Here is a 26,559-nt window from a genome sequence, read left to right as displayed (position 1 = left end):
CCTCGCCGGGTTGCATCATCTGGGCTCCCGGAACATCTCGCGTTGCTTGGGACCATTCTTCCGGCTTTGGCCCGAGGCAGGCCGGAGCAGCCGAAACGGAGCACGTCGATAATCCTTTTCTCGTCCTTCGTCGCCTGCCTAGAGAGGAGGTAGGGCTGGGGAAGAGAGGGATTGAGGAGGCGGAGGCTGGCGGCGCTGGGGGAAGGTGGGGAAGGAAGCAGCCTCTGAGTCTGCGCACGGCCCGGGCGGTCTCCCTGGGAGGCGGGGCGGCTTCCTGCCAATCACCTGGGGCCCGCCCCTTCCCCTAGTCGCAGCTCGCCTTCCCTGCCCTTGGCCCCTACATCCCCACCCCCTCGCTGGCGTTGGCCCTGGGGCTACCTCGCGGGTGGGCGAGGCCGGGGTTCGGGCGAGCGGTAAGATGGCGCTGCGGCCTATGTGAACCGAGCTTGCCCGCCCCGGCTTCGTGAGGTGAAGAGCGGCGAGGGGGTGCTGACCCCCGGGGTCGGGGGGAGGAGGCAGCGCCCGGCCGTCCGGGGGCCTCAGTGGAGTTTGGCGGGGGCGGGAGCGGGAGGCCCAGACCCCGGGAGGCGGGGGATAGAGAGCAACCGGTGGCCAGCTTGAGCCCCTCGGGGAGAGGGCGCTGATGTCACCCTGCGCTCTTTACCCCCCAGAGACAGGCGGCTGAGGTCCCGGGCTCCTTCCTGTCTCCTAGAGCTGGGGGGCTGTTGCCCCTGCCCACCCCAGCCCCCATAGATGAGGGGGCTGATGCCCCTGGCCGCCTTCTCCCTCCAAAGCTGGGGGGACTGGTGCCCCTGCCCTCTTTACCCCTCAGAGATAGGTGGCTGATGTCTCAGGCTCCTTCCTGCCTCCTAGAGGTGGGGGGCTGATGCCCCTGTCTACTTCTGCCCTCCAAAGCTGGGGGGGGCTGATGCCCCTGCCTCTCCCCAGAGCTGGGGGGAACTGATGTCCTAGGCTCCTCTCAGCGGTGGGAGGCTGATGCCCCAACCTGCTTTCCCTTCTAGAGATAGGGGGCTGATGTGTCAGGTGCCTCCAGCTTCCCAGAGGTGGGGGCCTAATGCCCATACCTGCCTCCACCCCTAGAGCTGCAGGCCAGTGTCCTAGGCCCCTGCCTGATGTCTCCTGCCTCTGTGTGCCCCTAGGGTAGGAAAGGCTCTTGTCCCTTCTGCTCCCAGAATTGAGTGAGAGGTTGATGCCAAGAAGCCCCATTCCACCCCCAGAAAGGAGCGACTGATTCTGTTGGCCCTAGCATACCTCTCAAGATGGGGTGTGTGTGTGGATCCTTCCAACCATATGGAGTGTATGCATTATTAGGGTACTGTGGAAAGATCACTGGCTCTGGAGTCTGGGTGGCTTGAATTCAAATCCTGCCTCTGACGTTTAGTTCCTGTGTGATCTTGGACAAGTCACTTAACTTGGGGTTTTGGGTATTAGTTTCCTCATTTGTAAAATGATGGGATGGATTGGAATCCGGGTGGGCATCTTCGGTCTCAAGGCCATATGTGGCCTTCTAGGGCCTTGGGTTCAGCCTTTTGACTGAGTCTAAGTTTTACAGAACAAATCATTTTATTAAAGGTATTTGTTCTGTGAAGTTTGGAGCCAGTCAAAAGGCCAAATTTGAGGACCTAGAGGGCCACATGTGGCCTCGGGGCCGTGGGCTCCCCACCCCTGGAATAGTCTCTAAGGGCCTTTCTGGCTCTAACTTCCTGATTAAGCCACCTAGAAAGGTGGGCTGGGGCCCTTCTTTGGGCCGTGGCTGCTTTGAGGGAAGTGGTTCTTGCCCTCTTTGTCTATCCTTGGATAGGTTAGTCTGCCCTTCGGTACCTAGAAGAGTAATAATGGCCTCTGATGTAGTTCACATTGGGAATTTTGAACAGGAGGATACTTTCCCTTGACCTCAGGTAGTGGAAGAAGCACTGAACTTGATCTCCTGGTCTACAATTTATTAGTCCTGGTGCCCTGGGCCAGTGACTTGTCTTAGGGCTGCCTTTAAGTGGATCTCTTTCCACCTCTTAAGTGTATAATCTGAAATTAAGACTAGTTGTGTGCCCTTGGTTAAGGCATTTCTCAGATTTCTTTTCTATAAAATAGGGTAATGATGCTTAGGAATGTGGGATTTCAGTGCCAGAAGGGACCTTAGTCCAACTATTTCATTTTACAGGTGAGGAAAATGAGGCCCAACTATGTTAAATGAATTGCCCAACATCATGAAGGTGATAACTGTATAACCTACCCCAAAAGAATTGTAAGAATTCGATGAGTTGGTATTTGTAAAGTGCTTTACAGCATAAAGCATTCATTTCTTTAAAAAATATTTTTATTGCTTGATTTTGTTTTGACACAACAGATAGCCTCTTTACCTCCCTGTTGCCCCAACAATTAAGCAAAACTCTGATAGTGATTGTGATTGATGGTATATAGATCACTTTTCACTTTTGTAGTTTATTGTTGATAACAGAAGGAAAGGTGTGTTCTTTAACCTTAATAATTTGGTGCCAATATTATCTATTGAATTTAGCCTGAATTTTGTTGCTTTTTAGCAATGATCTTACATTGCTGTAGTCATTGTGTGTTTTCTTAATTGGCTCTTGAAAGCATTAATATCTTTTAAAAGTTTTAGTAATTCCTTTTGCTCTTTTACAGCTGTCATTTCATCATATAAATTTCATCTGTAAAATAAGATTAGATAAATAGCCCCAAAGGTCCCTTCCAGCTTTAACTCTATGGTGCCTTTCCCCTCACTGAGCCATCCTTTGTAACAACAAAAAAGTTAAGCAGAACTGACAAAATGATCATGTTTTAAAGCATTCCATTTCAAGTACATGCTGTGGGACAATGTTTTGGTTTGTTTGTTTTTGATAAAAATGGGATGTTTGTCAGAAATCAAACATGATGAATGCGTTATCAAGTTGAAGAGCTTAGAAATTTGTGCTGTACCCTATGTAGGCCAATCTGGAAGTCATGCAATGTGGGAGAATGATGTCCTCTTGTGTTTCTGCTTCTCCCTTAGCCGTTCCTGGCTGTCCAATGGCTTAGCTTTTGCCAGCAAGCTGATAGCCCTTATAATAAGTGTGGGGTTTTGGTGTGTCAGGTGCTACGTTGTTTTGGTTCCCTGGATAAAAACCATCTTTGTGCTCTAAAGCAGTGGGTTTTCTGAAGTAGGATAAAAATAGAAAAGGAACCTGTTTCTGTGGTTCCATTTGGGAGGCTGTGGAACAGAGAGAGGGGGTGGCATATTCAAGTGTTAAGATGGGGGTGGACAGGTGGCAACTGAAGGGACAGAATAGGGTCACAGAAGTGATTGGAAGCAGAGTAAACTGAAAGGCAGGATTCTGGGAATGGGAGGATTCCTTTCCCTTTATGAGAAAGATTTATAAAGGAGACTTTCCCCATTTTCAGATGAAGGCTATTTATTTACTGTTAAAAGCAGTTAATGGTTGTAGTATCCCTGCCTCTAGAGTCTGCAGAGAAAGACAGGGAGGGAAGTACTGCAATTGGCTTATACTTCACCTCTTTACTTTTATTTGTAGACCTTTTGCTTGAATTTAATAGCTTGCATTTGTATAGTGCATCACAACTTACAAGGTGTTTTTAACATTGATTATATTAGTTGCTTCCAAAAATAATCCTGTGAGATATGGAGGATGGTTTTCCTATTTCATAAATGAGCTGGAAATTGGGGTTACTTAGAGTTATTACTAGTGAATAATAGAAGTAGGACAGGGACCTAAGTCTTCTACTATGCATTCTTGTCTCAATGAATTTGCAGCTCAAAGATTGGGGAAGTAGGGTACAAGTGTCCCACTGTTGTGAAGCTGGTTATTGTCCATTGGTAAAACTTGTCCACTGGGACCCCCTCTTCCTTTGGAAACAGTAATCAAATCAATAATGCCATTGCTACTGGAAAGACGAGTGTCACTTAGCTCTTGGGGACCTTCCCTCATCCCTGTGACATACAAGGGCAGGAATTCTCACACTCTTGTACTTGGGTTCCCAATGCCTAGTATACAGTAAGCGCTTAATAAATGCTTTAAATCATTCCCCAAACAGGTAAAGGAAAAAGTATTGTATTCTCATTTTCCTTTTCTATAGTTTTCTAAGGCTATTGGAAGTGGCCATAGGAGAGAAGGGATTTTAGAACTCAGAATGGAATCCTTAGGTTGTTGTATAAGGCCTCTTGAAAGCTGTCTGTAGGAAAACCCCTCTGTTCTCCTTGTTACAGCATTTTCTCAGGAATTTTAGCTGAAGCAGGAAGATAGTAGATGTACCATTCTATCCCCTTGAAATACAGGAATTGAGTTGCAGTGGTGGTGGAAGGTATGATTCCTTTTAATATCTCTGTTATGAAATTTGTCTACCAATATATTTTAAGTAATTTCTCCCAGTTGTGTTTTTATGAGCTTGGGGGGGAAGGGGGGACAGTTCTCCTCAACGTTGGGGCCAAGGGAAGAGTACTAGGAAGAGAGAGAGAGAGAGAAAGAGAAGCTGGTGCCCCAATTATTTTGGCCAAAGGGCAAGTGATTATGTTTTCTAGTAATTACATCAGATTGACTATCTTAATATATTCCTTCCACTTGTCCTTCCCCTGTTTCAGAGTTTTATTTACATTTATATTCAAAGGACTTGAGCCGAGATCTCTTCACCATTAGGCCCATGTTCCTTCCACTATTGCTGTTCCACTCCTTAAGAAGCAATGAAGTGCAGTCAGTGGGACACTTTGTTTTGCTTAAGTACTTTAAAAAAAGGTTCTGTTGGGGAGGGTAAGGGTTTGTCAGGACAGTGAGAAGAATTTTTTAAAGATCAGTAAAACACTTTTGATGAAGCAATTGTGTAGTCTAGAGCCATAGTTATGTAACTCTTTCCTTAGAGGCCTTTTTTGTTTTCTTGACCCCCAAATCCAACTTTTTGATGTTCCCTATCAAGATCAAAATGAATAAAGTACAGCTTTGTTGCCTATTATAATTAACTGAGGTGAAAGTGATGAGAAGATCCTTTAATTTTCTTTGTGTCTGCAGGAAGGTGGGAGTCAGTCATTTTGACACCTCCTGAAAGGAACATCCAGCAGGAGCTGAAACCTACTTCCAATTGGTCTCGTGGCAGAGGCAGAGAGATTGTTGATTGCTTCAGCAGTTCCACACAGTATGGGAGACAGTCCTTTATGTTCTTCTGCTCTTAACTTAGTGCATGATCTTAAAGTTACATTTAGTGATAAAATCCCCAGGGTGACAGGGCTTTAGACATGTCAGAGAAGGTGCTGTTCCTGCATAAACTGTTGAGTCGGCCTAATAGTGTTCCCTCATTTGTCTAAAATGCTGCCTCTTGCTTCCCCAGGCATGACCTGCTCTCTAGAGTCCTCTGGTGGTTTTGATGGCTCAGGGTCTGAGCAGACTAAAATCACCTCTCTCCTACCTAAAGACAGTGCTCCAGCCTCATCCTGGGGTAGGTATGCACAGGATGGAGATGGACTAGATGACGCCTTACTGGAGCTCTCTGAGGGAGAAGAGGACGATGGTCACTTCAGTTACACAGAAGAAGAGATTGAGGAACTCTTGAAGGATGATGACTCACTGAATGAACAGCCTCTGGGAGGATTACCAAAAAATGCAGGTGGTGAAACTGAGAAGTTGGGCAGCTATAGTTGCGCTTCGTTTGGCTGTCCCCAAGATATAAATGTACTCTGCAGTTTGGGACCCAGGGCTGGGCCAGCTAGCGTCTATAAACTACCTCAGAGAAATACCCCAGCTAGTCACGTACCCACTCTAACCCAGTCACCTAGCAGACACTTGGTATCAGAAAAAAATCTCTTGAAAATAACTGTTGTCCCACCCTTTAATACAACGGTTTGTGATGATGTGCTTGGTCCAAAGAAGACTGAGTTTTCTTCCAAAGATGGATCCACTAATGCAAACTGTTTGGGAACTCCCTCCTTCCTGGAGGAGGATGTGAGTAAAGAAGACCCTGGCCAGGACGATGGCAGACTTTGCACTAAAGAAATCAGTTCCACTTATTCTGTCTGGAATGGACCCCAGCCCTGTAAAGCTGGCCCTCAGCAGGGGGTTCCTAGAGCAGGTGATCCTTGTTGTGAGGAGTCTGTACCCCTGGTTTCTCCTACCATGGAACAGCCTCGTAGACCAGAGGTGGCACTGTCTTCAGGGAATGGAGGACACAGGTTAGGTGACACATCTAGGTTTCCAGCTGTTCAGTTGACCAAAGTAAGCACAGTCTTGGATTTCTTTGCATATTGGGGAAATTGATCCCTGTGTTTCCCTTTTCTTTGGGCTTTTAGCTTGTCTTGACCTTGTTCTCCATATTAGGCCTGATTTGGGAATGAATTACAAATCCTCATAGACAGAGATTAGTAACAATGATTCTTTAGCCCTTGCCAGTATCTAGGATTTTATTGCCAAAAGGTTTTTGTTATCATTGCTGTCGTTTGATTTTGCTTTTACTGAGATCTAATTTGACATTTTCCTCCTTTCTGTATTTTTATTTTAATGAAAGCCGGTCAGACTAGACACAAATTCTGAGAAGAGGGAAGGGTGTGAGAGAAGATTAGGTAAAGTCATGCCATGTCTACAAGCCAAAGCAAGGTAATGTAACAAACTCTAATCTATTGTCTGTGGTGCCTAGAGGCCCCCTCTTCTATTCCTGGCACCTTGCCCTGCCCTGCTGTCTACTATTTCTTGTTCCCCTTACAGTTTGGGGGGAAATCTGGTCACAGTAGGTGGTTTGAATAGTATATAACTATATATATAGAATATATAGCATATAGTATATGTATATATGCATATGTGTATGTGTATATATATATATATTTACACATACACACACACATATATATAAAGTATATGGAATATAAAAGAAGTGATAACTAGTTTAGTTGGGAGAGTGGAATGTAAAAAAAAATTCGCTCTCCTCACATAGAAATGTGCAGAGGCCAGTCTAACCCTATTAGAACTGGATGAGGCTTTGGCAAAAGTCCCAGGAGTGGAAAAGACACTGGACTGGGAGTCAGAAGACCAGGGTTCAGATTTTGCCTTGCTCTTTGTGTGACACAGGGCAAGTCATTTTATCTTCTCTAGACCCCCATTTCCTCACAATCATAGTAGCTGACATTTGAATGCTTTAAGTTTTGCAAAACACTTTACCTTTGTTACCTCATTTGATCCTCACAAGTCTGTGAAGCAAGGACTATTATCATTCTCATTTTATAGATGAGAAAATTGAGTCTCAGAGATGTGAAAGTCACTCTGCCAGTCACCCAACTGATAAGTGTCAGAGGCTGAATTTGAGCCCTGGTCTCTCCTGACTCTAAATTCAGCATTCCTTCTACCATACCATATTGCCGCTTCTACTTTAAAATAGTTAGGTTGGAAAATCTTTAAGGTACCTTTTATCTGTAAAGCCTTAGAGACTTAGGGGCCTTTTCCAGTCCATATCCTCCTTTTCCAGGAGATGGCAGTATTAGCACAATTATTTTCAAGACACAAGAGAGGTGTTGGGATGTACTGTCATCTTGACTTCTAACTATAAAGGCTCAAAGCAATTTCTTTGTGTGTTAACCTTTTCAGTGTTGGTATAAGCTTGTGATTTGGTTCTGTCAGCATAGCAAGATCACGTGCCAAGCATTCACTTTGAGAGTTTGAACATTTTTTAGGGAAGAGGTCAAAAGCTTTTGGGTTGGTTAGTTTTTTGGTCAGGAAGAAGGGGTTAGCAATAATTACGTTGCTCTGCCTTACCTAGTTTAAAAGTAATTTGATAACCTATCACTTTATATGCATGAAGAGATGTTTTTCTTATAACTCAACCATTCATGTTCTTAGGGAACTTGGGTTGTTTTCCAATTTTAAATCTCATTTTGATGAAGTCCCCTGAGGTTTCTAAACTATCATCGAATCATTCAGTGGATGTGAAACTCTTTTTCCTAGAACTTGAATGTTCCTCCTTTCTTTTGTTAGTCCTGGTGAAAAGAGACCAAATTGTTCAAGTACCTCTGTTTTATTTTAAATTCCAGTGTCAAGAAATTCATAGCATGCTGCTAAAATCAATACTGTCTTCTGGCATGAGATCCTAAAGAGAACATTGCTTTTGAGTGCTAGTTGTACTAACCAGTTACTAGCTTGTCTGGCTTCTTCTATATGTTAAGATGAAACTCATGAACTGTTTGTTTTTTTTTTTTTCTTGGTATGCTTTGTTTTAAGGAGTAAGATTCAGATATTTTCGAAAATTGAACTGGAAGAGAAGAAGCAAATTTATCTTAAGAATGTTATTGCTCACTTAAAAAACCCTCTGGAATCTAACCAAGGTAAACAGGAATGGGGTGGGGAAGGTTCTGGGTTCTTTTTATTCATTCCAGTGTAGCTCAGGCTAGTGGGTCTGATTAATTTTAATTTGCTGAAGCTTGTCAGTACATCTAACCGTATCTTTACCCACAGGGTAGAACTTTAAAAAATTACTTCCCCCAAGATTGTCTTGAAAGTAGCTTTGTTGATGACATTGGAGTGAAAACAGTGCTTTCAGTGCCAGTAAATGGAGATTGCCATTTTGTGGTTATTAACCAGTGCAGACTTAGCATTCAGTAAAGTTGGTGATAAGGGAAATTATCATGTAATGGTTGTATAACACTTTACAGTTTCCATAGTAACTTTTGTTTATATTATCTCATTTCATCCCAACAGCAGCTCTGTGAGATAAACAAGGTAGGTGATGCTAACCATATTTTACAGATGAGGAAACAAGCTTAGAGAAGGAAATGGATTGACTAAAGATCAGATGGTTAGTAAATGTCTGAGCTAAGATTAGAGCTCAGGCCGTGTGGTCCTCTCTCCACAGCCTCTAAGCACGGTGATGTAGTTGTATGGTTTTGTGGATAGAGTTCCTGCTAGGAGTAGATGACTAGGTGCTGTTTAACATAGTGTTCCATCGGCTTCATGGTACTTAATGAACTTCTTTTCCTTTTCTGGTTTGCCTGAATTGCAAATGCCGTCTCCCTTGTGGTCATCAAAGTTAAATAAAGCTCGTGGAGGAACCAGAAGGAGTGGGGAAGGGACAGGCTTTGGCTCGATGCAAGGACAAACCTCTTAACATTCATAGATGTCCTGAAGAGAGAGCTGCCTGGAGAAGAAGTGGGCTCTGCATGACCGCAGCTTGTCAAGCAAAGGCTGGGGGGATGTTGGTCAGGGGTGTTGTAGAGGAGAGCTCCTCTTTCGTGTACAGTTGGGATTAGATACCCTTGAAGATCCTTTTTACCTCAGAGCCTGTAATTAGGCTGTGAATAATTTTCCAGGTCCTTTAAGCTGAGCTCTTCCCACTCTTGTTCATTAGAGGATGTTGCAAGCTCACGGGGCTCCAGGCCAAAAGAGGCAGTGCTCCCAGTGCTATTCATTCTTAAGTATTGTCCAGTGGAAGTTTCTAAAGGTGATGGGGGATGAGGCCTTTGGGGCTAAACTCAAGGACCATGTGTCAAAAAGCTGCTGGTTAGATACATTGTCATAAAGGCAAAACTGTAATTTTCTTTCTAAATTAAATTTTATTGATGCTCTTTTTTTACCTCATTGTCACTTCCTAAGAATTTCCTTCCTAACCCCAATAGAAGAAAATGTACAGTAGTCTAAGTGTGTGCCACATTCATTTTTCATCAGCCTTGCAGCTATTATAATGAAAGAGTTTAGGGAGGGATGGTGATAGTTGAGCTGCCCATCACTCAGAAGCTATATTCCATACCAACAACTATATATCTATGGGTTGCTTTCTAGTTTATAAATGTAGTGTAAACAATACTAGGGAGTTCTGCTTGCTGTGAAGTAATCTCTGATCTTTTCTTCCTTCCTCTTAAATTACGAATACAAAATGTTGGATGTTTAATGCATCATACAATTCCCTTTGATGTACTAGCCTGAAGGATGAAAAGCAAGCTTTCTGAGGGAAGAGAAGAAATACATAATAAACAGATCATCTTTTATGTAACATCAACAAATATTTGAGAGTCTACCATGTGTTAGACCTTGCGCTAGGTGCTGTGGATAAAAAGAGGTATGAGAGAAAGCCCTTACAGTTTAGTTGAGACAGGACATAAAGATGTATGGCATCTTTGTACATTAGATGTATGAAGAGAAATAATATAAGATTGCTTTGTTATATAAACAGTGCCGAAGTTAGTAGTGCAGATGAGTGCTGTGAATATCAGAAAAGGGAGAGATCACTTTGGGCCAGGGATCACGATCCCCATGTATTGCTGTAGCCAAATAATTCACTTAGTGGTTATTCTACTTGTGATTCTTTGTACTTAGCTGAACCTTAAGGTCCTTTGACAGTAAAAACTGTTCTGACGCCCTGGAGTTAGTAGAGTCAGCTTCATCGTTCACCCAAAGAAACATTGCTTCATGGGACACTTGATCATCAGATCTTGCAGTGCTATGATGAACATAAACAAAAAGCCTACGGGGAAGACGATTGCAGCTTATGTGCTGTCTGTGCAGATGATGAAGAAGTAAAGAAACTCCATGAAGAACTTGTCGAGAATCTCCTCATCGTTAATATAGACCTAAATATTCAATGGATGCAATGTAAAACTAAGTGCAGGGGGGACGATGGTAGAAAAATATGTTGGGAAATATCATCCAGGATTAAGAAATAAACCAAAGCTTATAGATTCTTGAGAAGCCTTATGTCTGAATATCAAGAAGATATTGGGAAGCCACTGGATATGGCCTGCTCCAACCATCATAAAAATTTAAGTTCATTATATCTTAACGGGAAATAACTGGTTCCTGATGACAATTATTTTTGAGTCAGTTGTATACATTCAGACTATTGACTAGTCGGACCAAAGATCAGAATCAACACCAAATGAGAAGAAAGTATGAAGATAAGAAAGATGTTACGTAGTCCTGGCAGTGCTAACCTGAGCTCTTTAATGGTCTCTATTGATGTTGAAAAATGACAAATGAATAAAAGTGAAGACATTGATGTAGATTTTCACCATTTCTTATAGAAGTTTAACAGAAGGCGTAAAAACACAGTAGTCACACTGAGGAGATCAAAGTGGTTTAGGAGGTACCCCAGCCAGCATATACTAGCTCTTTGTGCCAGATGAAGAGTCATGGCAGCCCAGGATAATACCTGTTTAGACTACAGATTCACTTGTAAAATCTGACTCTGGAGAACAGTGGAAGGTGATGAGCAGTAGAGAAGACAAATATGTGGGAGGCTTGGCATGAAACCCAAGTAAATGATATGACCCCAAGAACACTTGTGAATGAAATGGAAGGACAACAAATCGAAGAAAATTGAAATGGCTTGTCATTGGTGATTGTGAAGCCCCTCCCCGCCTTTAACAATTCAGTACCTGATATGAGGAATTGGAAATGGTACTAAAGTCAAGAAGAGTGGCACTCCAGGCCAGATACATGCAGAAGATAGCCTAGCAGATGGTGAAGTGATTGTAGAAGCATTGAGGGAGAAATTTTCAAGGTATCTAAGAAGAAGGAGATATTAAATGATGGGAGAGGGATAATGACAGATGGTATTTTACTATGAAAAGAGCTGATCAAGAGGACATCAGCAACTGCCAACTCCCTATGCCTGCTTATCTCTTTAAAATTTTTATGAGAGGGACAGCTAAGTGGCTCAGTGGATTGAGCCCCGGCCCTGGAGTCAGGAGGACCTGAATTCAAATCCAGCCTCAGACACTTATTATCTGTGACCTTGGACAAGTCACTTAACCCTGATTGCCTCCAAAAAAAATTTTTTTATGACAGTGATCTACACATGTTTCAAGGATATCCTGAGTGAAAATGAGAAGATAACAAATTGGCTTTTATAGCTCACATCAGTCATCTATGATCATATAGATGTCAGCTTTCTGGGTAGTACAAAGGCCTGCGGTTTGAAATTAGCTAGTGAGTGTAGACAGAAGGTACCAGCACCCATGTTATCTTCATCTTCATATGTTAGCACTTCCAGACTAGTGAGAAGGAAGGAAGATGGTAGCTCCCCCCAAGGTGGCTCACAAGCATTCTCTTTTTATACAAAAAAAAAAAGTCCCATTTCTGATACATACTAGAGATGTTTTAGTTCTCTAATTCTCAGAGATTTTGGGGCAGTAAGCTCAGGATCAGAAGACTCATCCTTGTCATCTCCTCTTAGGATGCAAAATTAAGGTTCCATAAAAATCTTTGACTTGAGCTGAACTTAGCTTTATTACACTCTTAGGAACCTATTTTCCTAGGAGTTTAAGGGTATAGGGCAAAAGAATGAAATTGTAAATAAATAGTCTAGGTAAGCAGAAAAGAAGCAGAGTATCCTAAGGAGTTTTTCTCTGACAAGCTTTTCTATTGCCAAGGGGACTGGCCTTGAAGTTTATTCATTGGTGAGGAATAATAGGGCCTTTGCTTTATCTCTCACTTGATTTGTTTCTAGCAAACAATGTCGGTTTGCTTGCTAGGTTAGCATTTGCAATTTGAAAAATTCTTTAATCATAGGCATATCCTTTCATGTATGTTTTGGAAGGTGGTATAGGATTACAGAGTCTGTACATTATGGAATTCCTTGTAGTAGTTACTGTTTTGTTGGTCCTGCCACAATCCTGGATTGGCACTCTACTAAAACCCCTCATTTTTTTCCCACACAAACTTGTCAAGCCATGTCTCTCCCATGTTGTACTAGTGAGGTTGATTTTTTTAAACCAGTGTTTTTATTAATGCTTTTTCTTTTTTATGTCAGTGTTGCTTCCCAGTGATCTTCCTTCAGTCCACTTTTGTTATGAGGAAGTACAGCTAAGCCAGGCCAGCATTTGGACCATATCCAATGGTGTCTCCCTCATTTTGCAGCTGTAGTCTACCACCTCTCCCCTGAGAAGAGGGAGGCATGCTGCGTTTGTACTGTCTAGTGCCCTGAAGTCAGGCCCTGCAATAGCATAGACTGTAGTTCTGATGGTATCTCTTACAGAGCTATTTTCCTTATTTTTTTTTTTGTGGCCATTATCTAGATTACACTGGTTCTGCTTATTTTCCTCTGCTTCAGTTCATATAAGTTGAAAATGATTTTTTTTAACCCAAGTATAAGACTTTACATTTATTTATATGAAATTTCATCTTATTATACGCATCCTTCTAACCTGTCAGGATCTTTTTGGATGCTTAGTTTGTCATCCATTATGTTAGTGATCCCTCCCAACTTTGTTTCATCTGCGTATCTGATAAGCTTGCCATCTCTGTGTTCATCCAAATCATTGTTTAAAATGTTAAATGACATGGGGCCAAAGACAGATCCCTGAGCTGTTCCATTGAGACATTAACTTCCAATTTGACCTTGAGCTATTAATGACTAGTTTTTGGATCTGACCATTCATTCAGATGGTGAGGTTGACCTGGTTGATTACATCAAACCACAAGACTTTCTCAGAGAAATCCACAGCCACTCAAAAGATGGGCTAACAGTCTCCACTGGAGAAACCAAATGGATTGTTTATTGCCAGACTATCCCCTGCCTTTGGATTGGGTGCTCATTGAGAGAGTCCATCAGTACCTATATCCTGGATAGGCACTGTAGATTGCAGTGGACTGGGCCTAACATTAAATAGGATGAAAAGAACTGGCTAGATTGCATTTGAGAAATTATGCAGTACTTTCCACAATATCAGAATGTTCTTTGACACACAAATCTGTCCTTTTTAATAGCCGTAGTCTTTCAGTATTGTTGTGTGACTGGGAATCATGGAATATCACAGACTCCGAAGAATCAGAATTGTGGTTGACCCAGAGATAAATGGTGGGAATAAGAAGGCTGCAGCCTGTTACCAGTGATGACTTCGTTTAACTGGTGTGAGGGATGTGATTCAGTAAAGAGGTTGAATCCTTGTATAACAGAAGCAAGAGAAAAACAGATGGACAGTCCAAGTGTTGCACTGATACCCATGGAGTACCAGTAGACCCAGAGGGAAGGTCTCAAGTGTGGTTGATCTTCTCTGAAGGACATGGACAAGAATTGCATTGGATGAGAAGGTATGAGCGGGTTGTGGTTTGTACTGTGAGGGAGAATGCCCACCAAAGTGAGGTGATAGATGTGTTTAGGTCAAGCTTAGTTTCATTCATAAGACTCCACATAGATAGAGTTTTGCCGGCTTTCTTTGGGTGCACTGCATTGCTGGCTAGGAACCCATCATCCCTATACTCCATGCAGAGGGAAATGACACAAGCAAAGACTCAGGGATGCGAATTCGTTTTGTGTATTGAGAGTGTATTGAGAGTGTATTTGGAGCAGAGGGTTCTGTAAGTAGCTGGTGGGGAGGTAAGGATAGAGAGGTCATTTGGACATGGATTTTGGAGGACTTTGAGTGCCAGGCAAAAGAGCTTAGACTTTGATTATGTAGGCAGTAGAGAGTGAAAGATTTAAAAGTAATATCATTTGCATCACCTCCATTTCTGAATATATCTCTCGTTTCCTGCTTCCCCCTACCCAATGAGCCTCACTGGGAGATTTTGAACCAGAGGATTGATACTTAATTGCTGTTAGTCTATTATATAGGAAAATATTCTTATTTTTCAGTTTTCAGAGTACTATGAATGCTTTTTTTAGAAATGTATTTTGTTTTTACATCCGATTTGTTTCCAAATATATCCTCCCTTTTTCCCTTCAGTGAGCCTTTCTTTGTAATAAAAGGTTAAAAGATAGAGGGGGAAGAAGCATTTCAGCAAAACCTACCAGTATATTGACTGCAAGTGGCTATTTATTACATATGCATAATATGCCACCTCTGTACTGAAGGGAGGGAGGTGCATCTTCTCAGCTCTTCTTTGGGGTCAAGCTTGGTCATTAAGATTCTGCATCTAGGTGACACAGTGGATAGAGCACCAGCCCTGGATTCAGGAGGACCTTAGTTCAAATCCGGCCTCAAACACATAACACTTACTAGCTGTGTGACCCTGGGCAAATCACTTAACTCCATTGCCTAGCCAAAAAAAAAAAAGAAAAAATTATACAGCTTTCAGTTTCATTTGTTGTGGTCATTGTAGTTTTGTTTTACTTCTCTTTACTTCAGCTTACATGTTTTCCTGTGTTTCTCTGAATTTTTCATATTCATGGTGTCTCACAGGATAGTACATAATATTCTGTCACATTCATGTATTACAATTTGTTTAGCTACTTCCCAATCAATGGGCACCAACTTTGTTTCCAGTTTTTTACTACCACAAAAAGTGCTACTGAGAATATTTTTGGTGCATAGAAGATCTTTCTCCCTTTGACTGTCTTGGGGTATATGCCTAGCAGTGGTCTCTCTGGGGCCAAAACCTTAATATTCTTTTTGTCATCTTTGGCTAAGGGTCAGAAAAATTCCTACCTGATGATCTGTTTAATTCTAACCTCCCTGATTCTAGTTCTGATCAATGGTTAAGCAGAACCTTCCCTTGAAAGTGGCTATTGTTATAGCTCTTCTATCATTCATTATATAACATCTAAAAGGAAGAATTGTCTCTCTCTCAACTAATTCTAAAGTCCCTTGCAAAGTGGCTTTACTTCCCACCACTACCAGAATTGTTCTCTCCAAAGTTGAAAAAAAATTTGACCATATTATGGTGACCTTTCTCAGTTTTTATCCTAGTTGACCTTTCTCTAGCATTTGTTGTTGACCATTCTCCCTTGTTATTTTTTTCTTCCTCTTGCTTTTGTGACACCGTACTCTCATAATTTTCCTATCCTTCTGACAGTTCCATCTGTCTCTTTCGGAGGCTCTTCCCACATCCTAAATGTGAGCCTCCCCCGAAGAACTCTTCTTGGCTTTTTTCAATTTCTATAGTGTCTCTTGGCAGTCTTAACTAATTTTATGCCATCAATCATCTATTCTGTTTAGTTGACTTAAAGATCACTATACTCAGCCTTAGCCTCTACCCTAAACTTCAGCACTGTATCTTTAACTACGTGCAGGACATTGCTGCCTGTTTGTCCTACCAGCACCTCGAGCTGTATATGTTGAAGTCATCCCTTTTCCTGTCCCCACAAAAGAAGCCAGCTTTCTCTTAACTTGTTGATGGATATTACTATCATATATGGAGTCGTTCAAGTTCCAAATCTGAGTCATCTTTTACTCCCTCCCCCTTTTTTTCTTATCCTTTCCCCATATCATCAGTTGACAAATTCTAATACTTCTTCCTTAAAATCTCTTGGAATCCATTACTGCTTCCATTTCCACTGCCGCTACCCCAGTTCAGACTATCTATACCTCTTGCCTGGATTATTATGATAGCTTTCTAATTAATCTTTCAGTTTTCACCTCTCCAGTCTAGTTCATCCTTCACACCACCAATCAGTAACTTTCCTGATGCACAGTTCTGATCACTTCACTCCCCTACTTAAAAACCCTGAGTACCTGTCCAGTGACTACCAAATGAAGACCAGACACTCTGTATCCTGGCCTCCGGGGCTGTCCGCAACCTACTTTTCAAGCCTTATCTCACATTACTCCAGTTATTTAAGAGAAAGAGAATTCTTCTCTTATTCCTGATCTCATCCTGTCCTTTGCTTACATTGTCCTCTGTACTTGGCATGGACTGTTTCACCCTTCACATTCTCTGCCTACTTTAATTTTCGGGGTTGGACTTGGTTATGAGCTCATCCTTGAAGCCTTCCTGTAACTCCTAGTTGTAAGGGGACTCCCCGCCCCCAAATCTCCTGGGGCACTTTGGACCTTCCTTTGCACTTTTCGTACTCAGATTTTTATTACAATTTTTCATGAATATCTCCTCCATATTAGATTGTAAAGTCTTTGAGGGCAAGGACTATGTTTAATTTTACCTTTGTATCATTGTAGCCTACCACAAGATTTGGCATGTAGTTGTGTAGTGCATATTTGAATTGTTTTTGATGTGGCTTATAGGGTATCCAGGAGTTACTTGGTCATTCTCAAGCCCAATGTGAAAATTCCAATTATAATAAATCAAACCTGTGTAAAATTACAGAGTTCCAGGTTAAAAAAAAAAATCCTTAGAGGCCATCTAGTCTTACCTGTACCTGAATAAGGATCTCCTTACAAATCCATGGCAAGTGGTTATCCAGACCCGGCTTGCAAACCTCAAGTAAGAGAGAACATCCCTGCCTCCTGAGGGAACTCATTCCACTTACAGAGAACTCTTAAGTGTTAGGAAGGATATCCTTACATTAAGCCTGAATCTTCTCTTCTGTCACTTTCCCCCAGTGGTCCTAGTTGTACCCCCTGGGGCCAAGCAAAACAAACCTAATTCCTCTCCTTATTGTGGTCATAGCTATCCCCGAGCCTTCCTTTTCTCCTTGCTAAATTCAACAGCAACAAAAAGCATTTATTAATTACCTCCTTTGTACTAGGTACTGGGGTTATCAGACAACAATGTCTCTTCCCTCAAGGTGCTTACATTCTCCTGGAACTGACGGATATACAAAATAATATAAGATAAAATGAGGAAGGAAAGAAGACCAGCAACTTGGTGAGAAGTGGGAGAAGAATCTGCTAACTAAGGCTTCAGTCACCAAGCACTGAAATTACTTTGTGTCATTTGTGTATGGGCTGTATCCTTCCAAGAGAATTTCAGCTGGCATTGTTTATTTTTAGGGCTGGGGCTAGTTTTGCTTGTTTTTGCCTTTCTATCACCCAGGGCTTGTCATATAGGAGCACTTCATGACCTTTGTTGAATTCTTGGAGGTAGTGACTTCTGAGCTAAGTGATAAAGGAAGACAAGGATTCTGAAAGGCAGAGATAAAGTAGGTGTGCCTTTGGGCATGGAATCTTGTACAAAGGTTGGAGGCAGGAGATGATGTGTTGAATTTCATAAAGAGTCAGTAGTCTAGTTGGACTGGGATATGAGGTCTGTGAATGGGTATGATATGAGAAGAAGCTGGAAGGTGGTGGGTAGTTAAATTGTGGAGGACCTGAAAGGACAGTCTGTGACATTTATATTGAAGCCAGTGGGGAGCTCTGATTCGGTGAACCACTGAAGCCTTCTCCACAGTGAGGTTACACAGTTAGCTGTGTTCCTCTGTAAGATTGTTTTAGCAGCTTTGTGGAAGATGGGTTGGAGAGGGGAGAGTCTAGAGCTGGGGAGGCCAATTAGGAGGCCATTTTAATAGTCCAGGTGAAAGGTAATAATGGCCTGAACTAGGGGAGCAGCCATATGAACAACGAGAAGAGAGTGCATGAAAGAGATTAGTGAAAACAGACTCAAAACATGATCACTGACTGAATACAGGGTGATACATACAGCCTTTTTACCTTTGCCTCTAAAACTCTGACTTCCTTCCAACCTTAGTCCACATACCAAACCTTTCCTGATTCCCCTAGTTGTTGGTGCTCTCTTCCTCAAATTATCATGCTTGCACTTAACTGTTTACATGTTTTATCCCTTCTCTAGAAAAATGTAAGCTCTCCAGAGGAGAGAGAGTGGTTTTTTGGTTTGTTTTGCTTTATCTCTATCTCCATTGCCTCGCACTGTACCTCTGACATAGTAGACCTTAATAAAGTATTTTTGAATTGGATTAGTATTCAGAAGGGAGAAAGGAGTAACTGTAATTAGTTGAGTCGGAGATCTGAATTTGTTAGCCATAGGACTGAGAGAGTACCACTTGATCAGGGCTGCCATCTTCCAGGGTCCTGTGATGATACTGGATGGCATCATTTTCCAGGGTTTGTTCTCTGAATACTGAAGAGCAAAGGTAGAGGAGGGGAGGGGTGGAGTTTACGTGTAGGACGTCCTATGGAATGGACTGCCTCAGGAGGTGGGTGGTGGGTTCTTCCTCATTAAAAGTTTTCAGACAAATGCTAGGTGACCACTTGCTGGATATCATAGTGGGGATTCCATTCATTTATGGCTGCTCAAGGCCCCTCAGACTCTCAGATTCTGTGAATCAATCAGTCAGTAAACTTTTTTTTTTTTTTGCATACCAACTACATGCCAGGTTCTGTGCTAAGTGCTGAGTATACAGATACGAAAAAAGACAGTCTCTGCCCTCAGTGATTACAATCTAATGGGGGAAGTACACAAAAGGAAGTTGAAAAGGAGGAGGGGAGGAGAAGGTCCTATATATCTAAGCTCCTTAAGTGAAAGTTTGGAAAATGCAAAATGAGTCAACTCTCTCTTTCATGTGACAATCCTTTAAATATATGAAAGTAGCTATTGTGTGCCCCCTGAGTCTTCTTTTCTTAAGGCTAAACATCCCTCATTCTCTCAACCAAATTTGGAAAAATGACCCAACCCTCCAATCAGAGAGGCAGAGGGTAGTAATGAAGTAGAGTGTCAGGACTGATGAGATCTTAAGAGGATGATGAAGATATCCTAATAATTCCTGGGACTTCCTAGGGCCTGGTGGAAAAGTCAGAGAAGTCCTGTGAGCCTGTTCTGTTATTGATGATAATGGGTAGAATAGAAAGGCATTATCGTAGGGAATGAATAAGTTCAATTTTTGACACAGTCAACACTTGATTCTGTATGAGCAATTTAAAAAAAGCCAGCACGAATTGTGTCTGCTTCTCTTATTATTTGAGGGTTATCTGGGTCTTTGTAGAACTTTGACATAGAGTCAGTTAGATAATGGTCAAATATAGTCATACTAGATAGAGGACAAATTCTTTGATTTGTACATTATCCTGTTTGACTGTAAACTCATCAATCTGGTTGTATAGACTCCAGCTACCATACTTCTGTCTCACTTTTATGGTAAGGAAAGGTCTCAAGGAGTCCCAATTTAGGTAGAATGTGCTGAATTATCACCTCTAGCTGCCGGATGGTTCGGGTATCTTAGAATCCAGTGTGTTAGGTCTGCCATCCTTTCTTCCTTCTTTATTTTGAGATGAATAAACTTCAGCATGAGAGGTTTTCAGTGTATCCTTCGTCTCTGCTGCTGGGGTAATAAGGCTGAAGTACCAGGTGGTGAGAGATGAGTGGGCTAAGGGACATGCACTGCAGAGACAGTCTTGGAGCTGTCAACGGTTCCATTTTGAGACCTGGACACCAGGATGTGCATACTTTGCCAAATCTCCCTTGGCGAAGTTTTGGCAGGATCACTGCAATGTGAAACCTTGGAAGAGTTGATATTTTTCTGAAAGGGCTATTTCTGCCCAATTGGGAAGGCACAATTTGTAACCACATGCTTGAGAACAGATTCATTACAGAATCTGAGTTGGAACGGACCTCAGAGTCCATCCAGCCCGACGTGCGCCTGAATAAAGGGCCTCCCTTCAACGTACCCAACAAATCATTTCACTTGTTCTGAAAGTGCTCCCGTGAGGGGGTGTGTACAGATGTCCAAGGCAGATTGTTGATAGCTCTAAATTATTGAGAAGTTTCCCCTTACATTAGGTCTACATTTGTCTCTTTTCAGCCTCTGCTCTTTGCTCCTAGTTCTGCACTCTGAGGCCACACAGAACAAGTCAATTCTTTCTTCCATGTGACGGTCCTTTAAATCCACGAAGGTAGCTGTCATGTACCCCCTGAGTCTTCTTTTCTTCAGGCTGAACATCCCCCATTTTCTCAACTGACCCTTAACACATTTGAGACTCTTCACCATCCTGGTTATCTTCTTTTGGATGCCATGCAGCTATGAATGGCCTTCCCAAATTGTAGCACCTAGAACTGAATACAAAATTCCAGCTGTGTCCTGGCTTGGAGGACAGCAGAGCTGTTACCTCTTTATTCCTCTTAATGAAACCCAAGATAGTATTGGCTTTCTTGATGGCCTTGTCATGTTGTGGACTCATATTTAGCCTACATATTGACTGATTCTTTCATTTAACTGTTGGTTTTTTTCCCCCTGAAAACTAGAAAGTGATGTGTGTTTGGAAGAATTCTTAGACATTATTATAGGCCTCAAAGAAATATCTAATGCGTTAATGCCAAGGTATTGTTGATATGCTAATGTATATTATCAAAGTTTCATAATTTGGGGAAGTCACTACTAGACTATCACTAAAAACTTTATCCTCTCTTGGCTTATGATTTTCTTGGTTGCCTGTGTCTGCATAAGCCTTATGATAATCCTGTGAGTTGACTGCCCTTGGATGCAATACCTGGTTCCCACATACCTGCCTCCTGAATACCAGCCCAGATGATGTACCAAATAGGTACCCCCAAATATTGACTTTTGTGCATTGTAGGTACCTTAGCTGAGTTATATGCCTTGATGGACCAAGTTGCTAATGTGGAATATCAAATGCAGAACCAGCGGTGGCAGCACCCGTCAGACCTCACCATGAGGTAAGTAAGTGATTTGGAGGAAGAGAAAGGTGGGACTTCGCTGCAAGCAGAGAATAGTGTGTCTGTTCAGGCCTACGCATTAAGTTCATCCAAGGTATTGAAAGACAGAGGAGACAGGCGTATAGATAGTCTGGTGGTCAAAGAATAGTCTCTGTCAGATTCTGTCGTTTTGGTACTTGACTATGGCTGTGATAGTGTGGCTGGGACATCTCTCACCATGTTTCAGGATAAATTCCAGGGGCAGCTAAGTGGCACAGTAGATAGAGCACCGGCCCTGAAGTCAGGAGGACCTGAGTTCAAATCCAGCCTCAGGCCAAACACTTGACACTTATTAGCTGTGTGACCCTGGGCAAGTCACTTAACCCCAATTGCCTTTAAAAAAAAAAAAGATAAACTCCAATTAGATATGTGATTTAGATATAAGGGGGTGATAAAAACAAATTAGGGGAGCATGGACAAAATTCCTGTCAGATTTATGGGTAAGGGAAGATCAAACAAGGCAGAGGATCATGGGAAATAAAATGGATAATGGTTCAATTAAAAAGATTTTACACAGTCCAGCCAAAATTAGAAAGAAAGTAGGAAATTGGGGGAAAAAATTTTTATAGCAAATTTCTCTAATAAAGGTCTAATTTCTCAGGGAACTGAGCCAATTTCTAAGAAAAAGAATCATTCCCCAACTGACAAATGGTCAGAGAATGGAAACAGGCATTTTTCAGAAGAAATCAGAGCTCTCGATAGTCATAGGCTCTAAATCACTATTGAATAGAGAAATGCCAATTTAAATAACTCTGAGATGCCATCTCACATCCATCAGAAATTTTTTTTTAAAAAAACAGCACCACAAGTCAGGAGATGTGGGTGGTCTGGTTCCTGGGTAACATTGTAGCTAGTCACTTAACCCCCTCTTGTGTGTCTGTTGGCAGTGTTCTGTGGTAGATAGAACACTACACTGGGCATTAGGAGAGCCTGGCTTCTAGTTACCCCTGGCTCGCTTAATCCCTGGCCTTGTATTTCTTGGACTGGACCTACTGCTAGCTGTAAAATTCTGTGATTCTAAGAGAGGTAACAATGATCCAGCAAGATAAGGAGACTCATGTTTACTTTATTTTCTTAGGTGCCTACTGTGTGCTTACCATGGGCAGAAAGATTAAGGCTAAATAAAGTGGGGTTCCTGTCCTCATGTAGCCCAGTCTTGTCTGTGTCTCTTGAATGCCTACCCCAGTTTTTGCCTCTCGTACTCAGCTGCATTCTTTAAGATTCTCTCTTTTCTCATTGAATTAGGGCAATATGATAATGAAAATGTTGATAGAATTGTCTTGGCATTTCATCATAGTCAAATCTTAGAGCAAGCCTTGGATTTGGAAAAGACCTCAGAGATTGTCTAGTTCATTTCTCTTTTGCGCCATCCCAACAGTCATCCAGCTTATTCTTGGAGATCTGTAGGAATAGGAAATTTATCATACTCTATTTTAATTTTGGTTAGCTGTAATTGTTAGGAAATTCTACTAATAGCATTTATTGTGATACTTTATGATTTACAAAGCAATTGTATTACAACAATATTATGAAATAGGCAATGTAAATATTAATAACCTCATTTTCTAGATGAGGTAACTGAGTCACAAAGTTGTAGAGCGACTTTCCTAGGGTTATAAAGTGGTTTTTCTGTCATTCCTTAGATCCTAGTTTTTTCTTCTAGGGCTAAACAAGTATAATTCTTTTCTCCAATGACATCCCTTCATTAAATTTGAATAAAATTATCATTCCCCTTTCCCTTCTTCTGTGTAAATCATCTCTTCCAACTTAAATGTCGCCAGTTCTTGTGTCTGATTCTGATGATAGACTAACATAGTTCTCAGTCCCCTCACCATCCTGGTTGCTCCCTTTTAGACAGGGTCTAGATTGTCAATGTCTCTTCTTAAATCTGGTGCTCCTTGGCAAATGAAGGTGGGATGTTTACTTCTCTTCCTCTGGACACTTAAGTTGACTGAGCTTCTGGTGCATGAAAACTCCAGAGTCTTTGTCATGTAAGCTGTTGTCTGGCCATATTTACCCCAGGTTGATTTTTTTTTAAAATCCAATTTAGTATTTAGCCGTATTAAATTTCATCTTGAGGGGCAGTGTGGCATAGTGCATAGAGGCTGGCCTCAGAGTAAGGAAAATCCTTCTGCCACATCCTGGCTTTGTGACCCTAGGACAAGTCCCTTCAGTCTCATGACCCCAGGGAACTCTTTTAGATTAACTAGAAGAGCTCTTGGTAATCTGTAGTAGTTGAGGTGGCTTCTCCATCAGGAGGTCCTTACACATCTGGGCTCACAGACCCCATCCCCCAAAAGGTAATAATTGCATTTTGCTAGATGAGGCCTAGTGCTCCAGTCTGTTGAGATCTAAGCCAGAAGGGACCTTAGAGCTCATGTCATCCAGCAGACTGAGAAGCTGTGTACTGGGTGACAGTCAGTTAATGGCAAAGCTGGGACTGGAGCCCAGATCTCTTGATCTCTGTTCCTTGTTCTTTTGATGATACCAGCCTTTGTCTGACATGAAAAGATGCCCCATGAGTAATATAGAAGTAGCAATATTTGGATGGAGAAAAGGACCTTGGGAAGTTTTCAAGTTATTCAGGTATGCTTGATATAGAAAACATTTAGAATTGAGAAGTTACAGCAATCGCCTAATTTAGCTTCCTGTCTTAGAATGGGCCTAGTCTAGGCTGTGTGGTCATTCTTCTTTTCCTTTTTCCTCATTCATTAATTGAGTAGACTTGAATTTCTTGTTTTGTTTTTTCAGGTCCTCTGGGCTCCCCACTGTGCCTAGAGAAGGAGGTATCCATTCAGCTAACCAATTCTAGGTGCTTCTTGGTCCTCATTAAATTGTACAGGCACACCCTCATCATGCTTTGTGTTAATAATGATTGCTGGGCTTTTGGAGCATGAATGTAGCCACTCACCTAATATCTTTTTTTGCTGAGTTTTATTATTTTGAATGAAACTTAATTTTAAAGACTAAGCCATTTGACCTAAGCCATTTCCTGATTTATATTTGTGCTCAACACCTCCTGCCCCTGAGCTTTTAGAAATATGAACAAATGCTCCAAAGATGTTTCTTCAGCTGGAGCTGGTAGGTTTCTTTTTGATGAGCTGAATGTCATTGTGAATCTGGTATTAATGTGTATGTAAGATGGATCAGAGAAGGAGAGCTTAGATTCGGGTGGTTGTTGTGGTAGTAAAAAGGAAAAAACGGGAGAAGTCTAAGAAGGAAGAGTCGATTGGATGTAGTTGAGTAAGGAAGAGGCTGTAGTAGCAATCCTGTTGACTTGGAATGAGAGACCTGGGTTTGAATGCGAGCTGTGCTGCTTGCTAGCTTCATCTCTTTAGGTCTTAGCTCCCTAATACATAAAGTGAGAATGTTTGCACTGGATCTCTAAAGTCTATTTCAGCTTTAAAATCCTATAAGCCCAGGGTAAAGATTTTGGATGCTATTTGTCTTAAAGAATATTATACTGAGGTTAGAGTTTTACTTTTAAATAATAATTGTTCACCTTCCTTTAGTACTCCATCATGTACAAAGCACTTTGCTTACAACAGTGCTAAGGAGTAGTAGTGTAAGTATGGATTATTACTATGATTTACAGATGAAGACACAGAAACTCACATAAACTACTTGCCTGTTGTCATACATTAGCAAGTTAGAATTTAGTTTGTTAGAACACTAATTTGAGCCCAGGTCTCTTGATTCCAAGCCCAATATTTTTTCCTTGATGTTACATATAATAGCTCACATTTATATTACATTTTGAGGTTTTCTAAAACTCTTTCCATGTACCATCCCTAATTCAAGTGCTGTGGTTGTTAAGGTAAGGCTTAGCTTAAATGACTTGGCTAAGGTCACATAGCTAGTGATTAGGAACTTGAATCTAGGCTTCTGTCTCTTAAGTCAGAAATGTTCTTTCTACTCTTTTTCTTGTCACAGAAGGACAATATGGAGCCTCTTTGCTTCAATCCGGTGAATTGGCCAATCCTTAAACCTGCATTGTAATGCTCACATGATGACTTACTTTCTCTGGGAAATTCTAATTTTAACTGTTATGTCCTATGCAACCTTCAGCTGTGTCAAGACAGCGAGATCCTTTTGGAGTTAAAGGGTTGATGTGAGGAACGAAAGAGATAATTGCTGTAAATGTCCTTATGCTTTCTCTGTCTGTGTATTGGTTTTCCACTATATGTAGTAAGTAAAAAAGTAAACGCATCTGTGTGTTTCTGTAGCACCTATCACCGTAATGCCTAGGTGCTAATTAAATGGTTCTGAGGAGAGAGAAAAGAGCTATTGTATTTACTATACAAGTACGAAAAACAATAGCAAAAAATGGTGTTGGAGAGGGAAGTATTGTCTAATTGCAACGATTAAAATGTCGTTTTCAGAAATTTTCCTGAACTACTGAGGTCACTGAAATGACTGCTGGCCTTCTCTGAATACAAAGCTCTATATCAACACACAGCATTCTCACTGTTTTTCTTTTCTGTTTTCTCTTCTTGGCAGAAACTACCCTCGATTCAGACAGAAGCCCCTACAGAGGTACAGCCTGACTCAGTGGGTGGACAGGAACCTGAGAAGCCATCGTCGGTTCCAAGGCCTTGCTGATCAGTTCCAGCACAAGCACACGTCACTTGTCTCATCCCCCCACCTATGAAGGAGCTGCCCTAAACCATCCACCCCATCAGTACTCAGAGCAATTTTTGTTCCTTTCTGTTTGCTTTGGAGATATCTGAATAATTTTATTTTAATGAGACTTTTTTTTTTAAAGGTCTTGTCACCTTTTGTAAGTGCCCATTCGTAGACTTCATCTATTTTATATGAGGTCCTTTTTACTTTCTTTAGCCATAGTAAGGTGGTGTGTTATTGTGTATTTTTAAGAATTTATTTTGGATCAAAGCCAGCTGTCTCTGAAGATCTTGTATCTGACCAAAACACTCAGCCTAAAGCAGAGTGACCTCTTACCCTGCAGAGTAGAGAGCCACTTGTGTCTAGAAAAGATCTTCTTAGATCTTTTAAAGGTGGCAGTACCAGCCCACAAGGAAGGGTATATTAGCTTTAGTTACTCTGCAACTAACAGACTGGATCAGTTTTTAATTTTTGAACTCAAAATACCTATCAGTATTTTGTATGTGAGTAAACCCAGGGCATTTGAATCGAATAAAGTAAGGCAGAAGTTCTATGGAAAGGACATGATAGAGTGAATGTATGAGCTCCACACCCCTTCCCCCCTTTCTGTACTATTGTCTTACGGCTTTTCATTCCTCATTAAACAATTTCATTTTGCTTGCCA

The 26,559-nt window shown here is 41.6% G+C and overlaps 1 protein-coding gene across 8 annotated transcripts; it reads left to right on the top strand.

Moving 5' to 3' along the window:
* The first annotated feature begins 60 nt into the window (after window positions 1-60).
* S100PBP (S100P binding protein) lies at window positions 61-26,559 on the top strand. 8 transcript variants are annotated; one of them, XM_027864752.1, is made up of 8 exons: window positions 61-149; window positions 4,241-4,335; window positions 5,034-5,157; window positions 5,350-6,230; window positions 6,520-6,608; window positions 8,220-8,323; window positions 21,134-21,233; window positions 25,773-26,559. In XM_027864752.1, exons 4-8 carry the CDS (start codon window positions 5,352-5,354, stop codon window positions 25,921-25,923), a joined length of 1,323 nt encoding a protein of 440 aa, XP_027720553.1. In that variant the 5' UTR covers window positions 61-149; window positions 4,241-4,335; window positions 5,034-5,157; window positions 5,350-5,351; the 3' UTR covers window positions 25,924-26,559. The 8 variants fall into 8 exon arrangements, 7 of the variants coding, with proteins under 7 accessions (XP_027720553.1, XP_027720552.1, XP_027720558.1 ...); XR_003569317.1 differs by lacking the exons at window positions 61-149; window positions 25,773-26,559 and adding exons at window positions 368-468; window positions 13,698-14,021 and having other exon boundaries at window positions 21,134-21,220; XM_027864751.1 differs by lacking the exon at window positions 61-149 and adding an exon at window positions 368-468.

Source organism: Vombatus ursinus, unplaced genomic scaffold (genome assembly GCF_900497805.2).
Source record: "Vombatus ursinus unplaced genomic scaffold, bare-nosed wombat genome assembly UNPS02014775.1, whole genome shotgun sequence".
Classification (NCBI taxonomy): domain Eukaryota; kingdom Metazoa; phylum Chordata; class Mammalia; order Diprotodontia; family Vombatidae; genus Vombatus; species Vombatus ursinus.
Note: the sequence above shows the minus strand (reverse complement) of the source record. Positions and strands in the feature narration are given on the sequence as shown.

Coding starts and splice junctions, on each gene's coding strand:
- S100PBP (XM_027864752.1), top strand. CDS start 5,352: ATGACCTGCTCTCTAGAGTCCTCTGGTGGTTTTGATGGCTCAGGGTCT. Junction 6,609..8,219: donor TGTCTACAAGCCAAAGCAAG/GTAATGTAACAA, acceptor CTTTGTTTTAAG/GAGTAAGATTCAGATATTTT. Junction 21,234..25,772: donor CCGTCAGACCTCACCATGAG/GTAAGTAAGTGA, acceptor TCTTCTTGGCAG/AAACTACCCTCGATTCAGAC.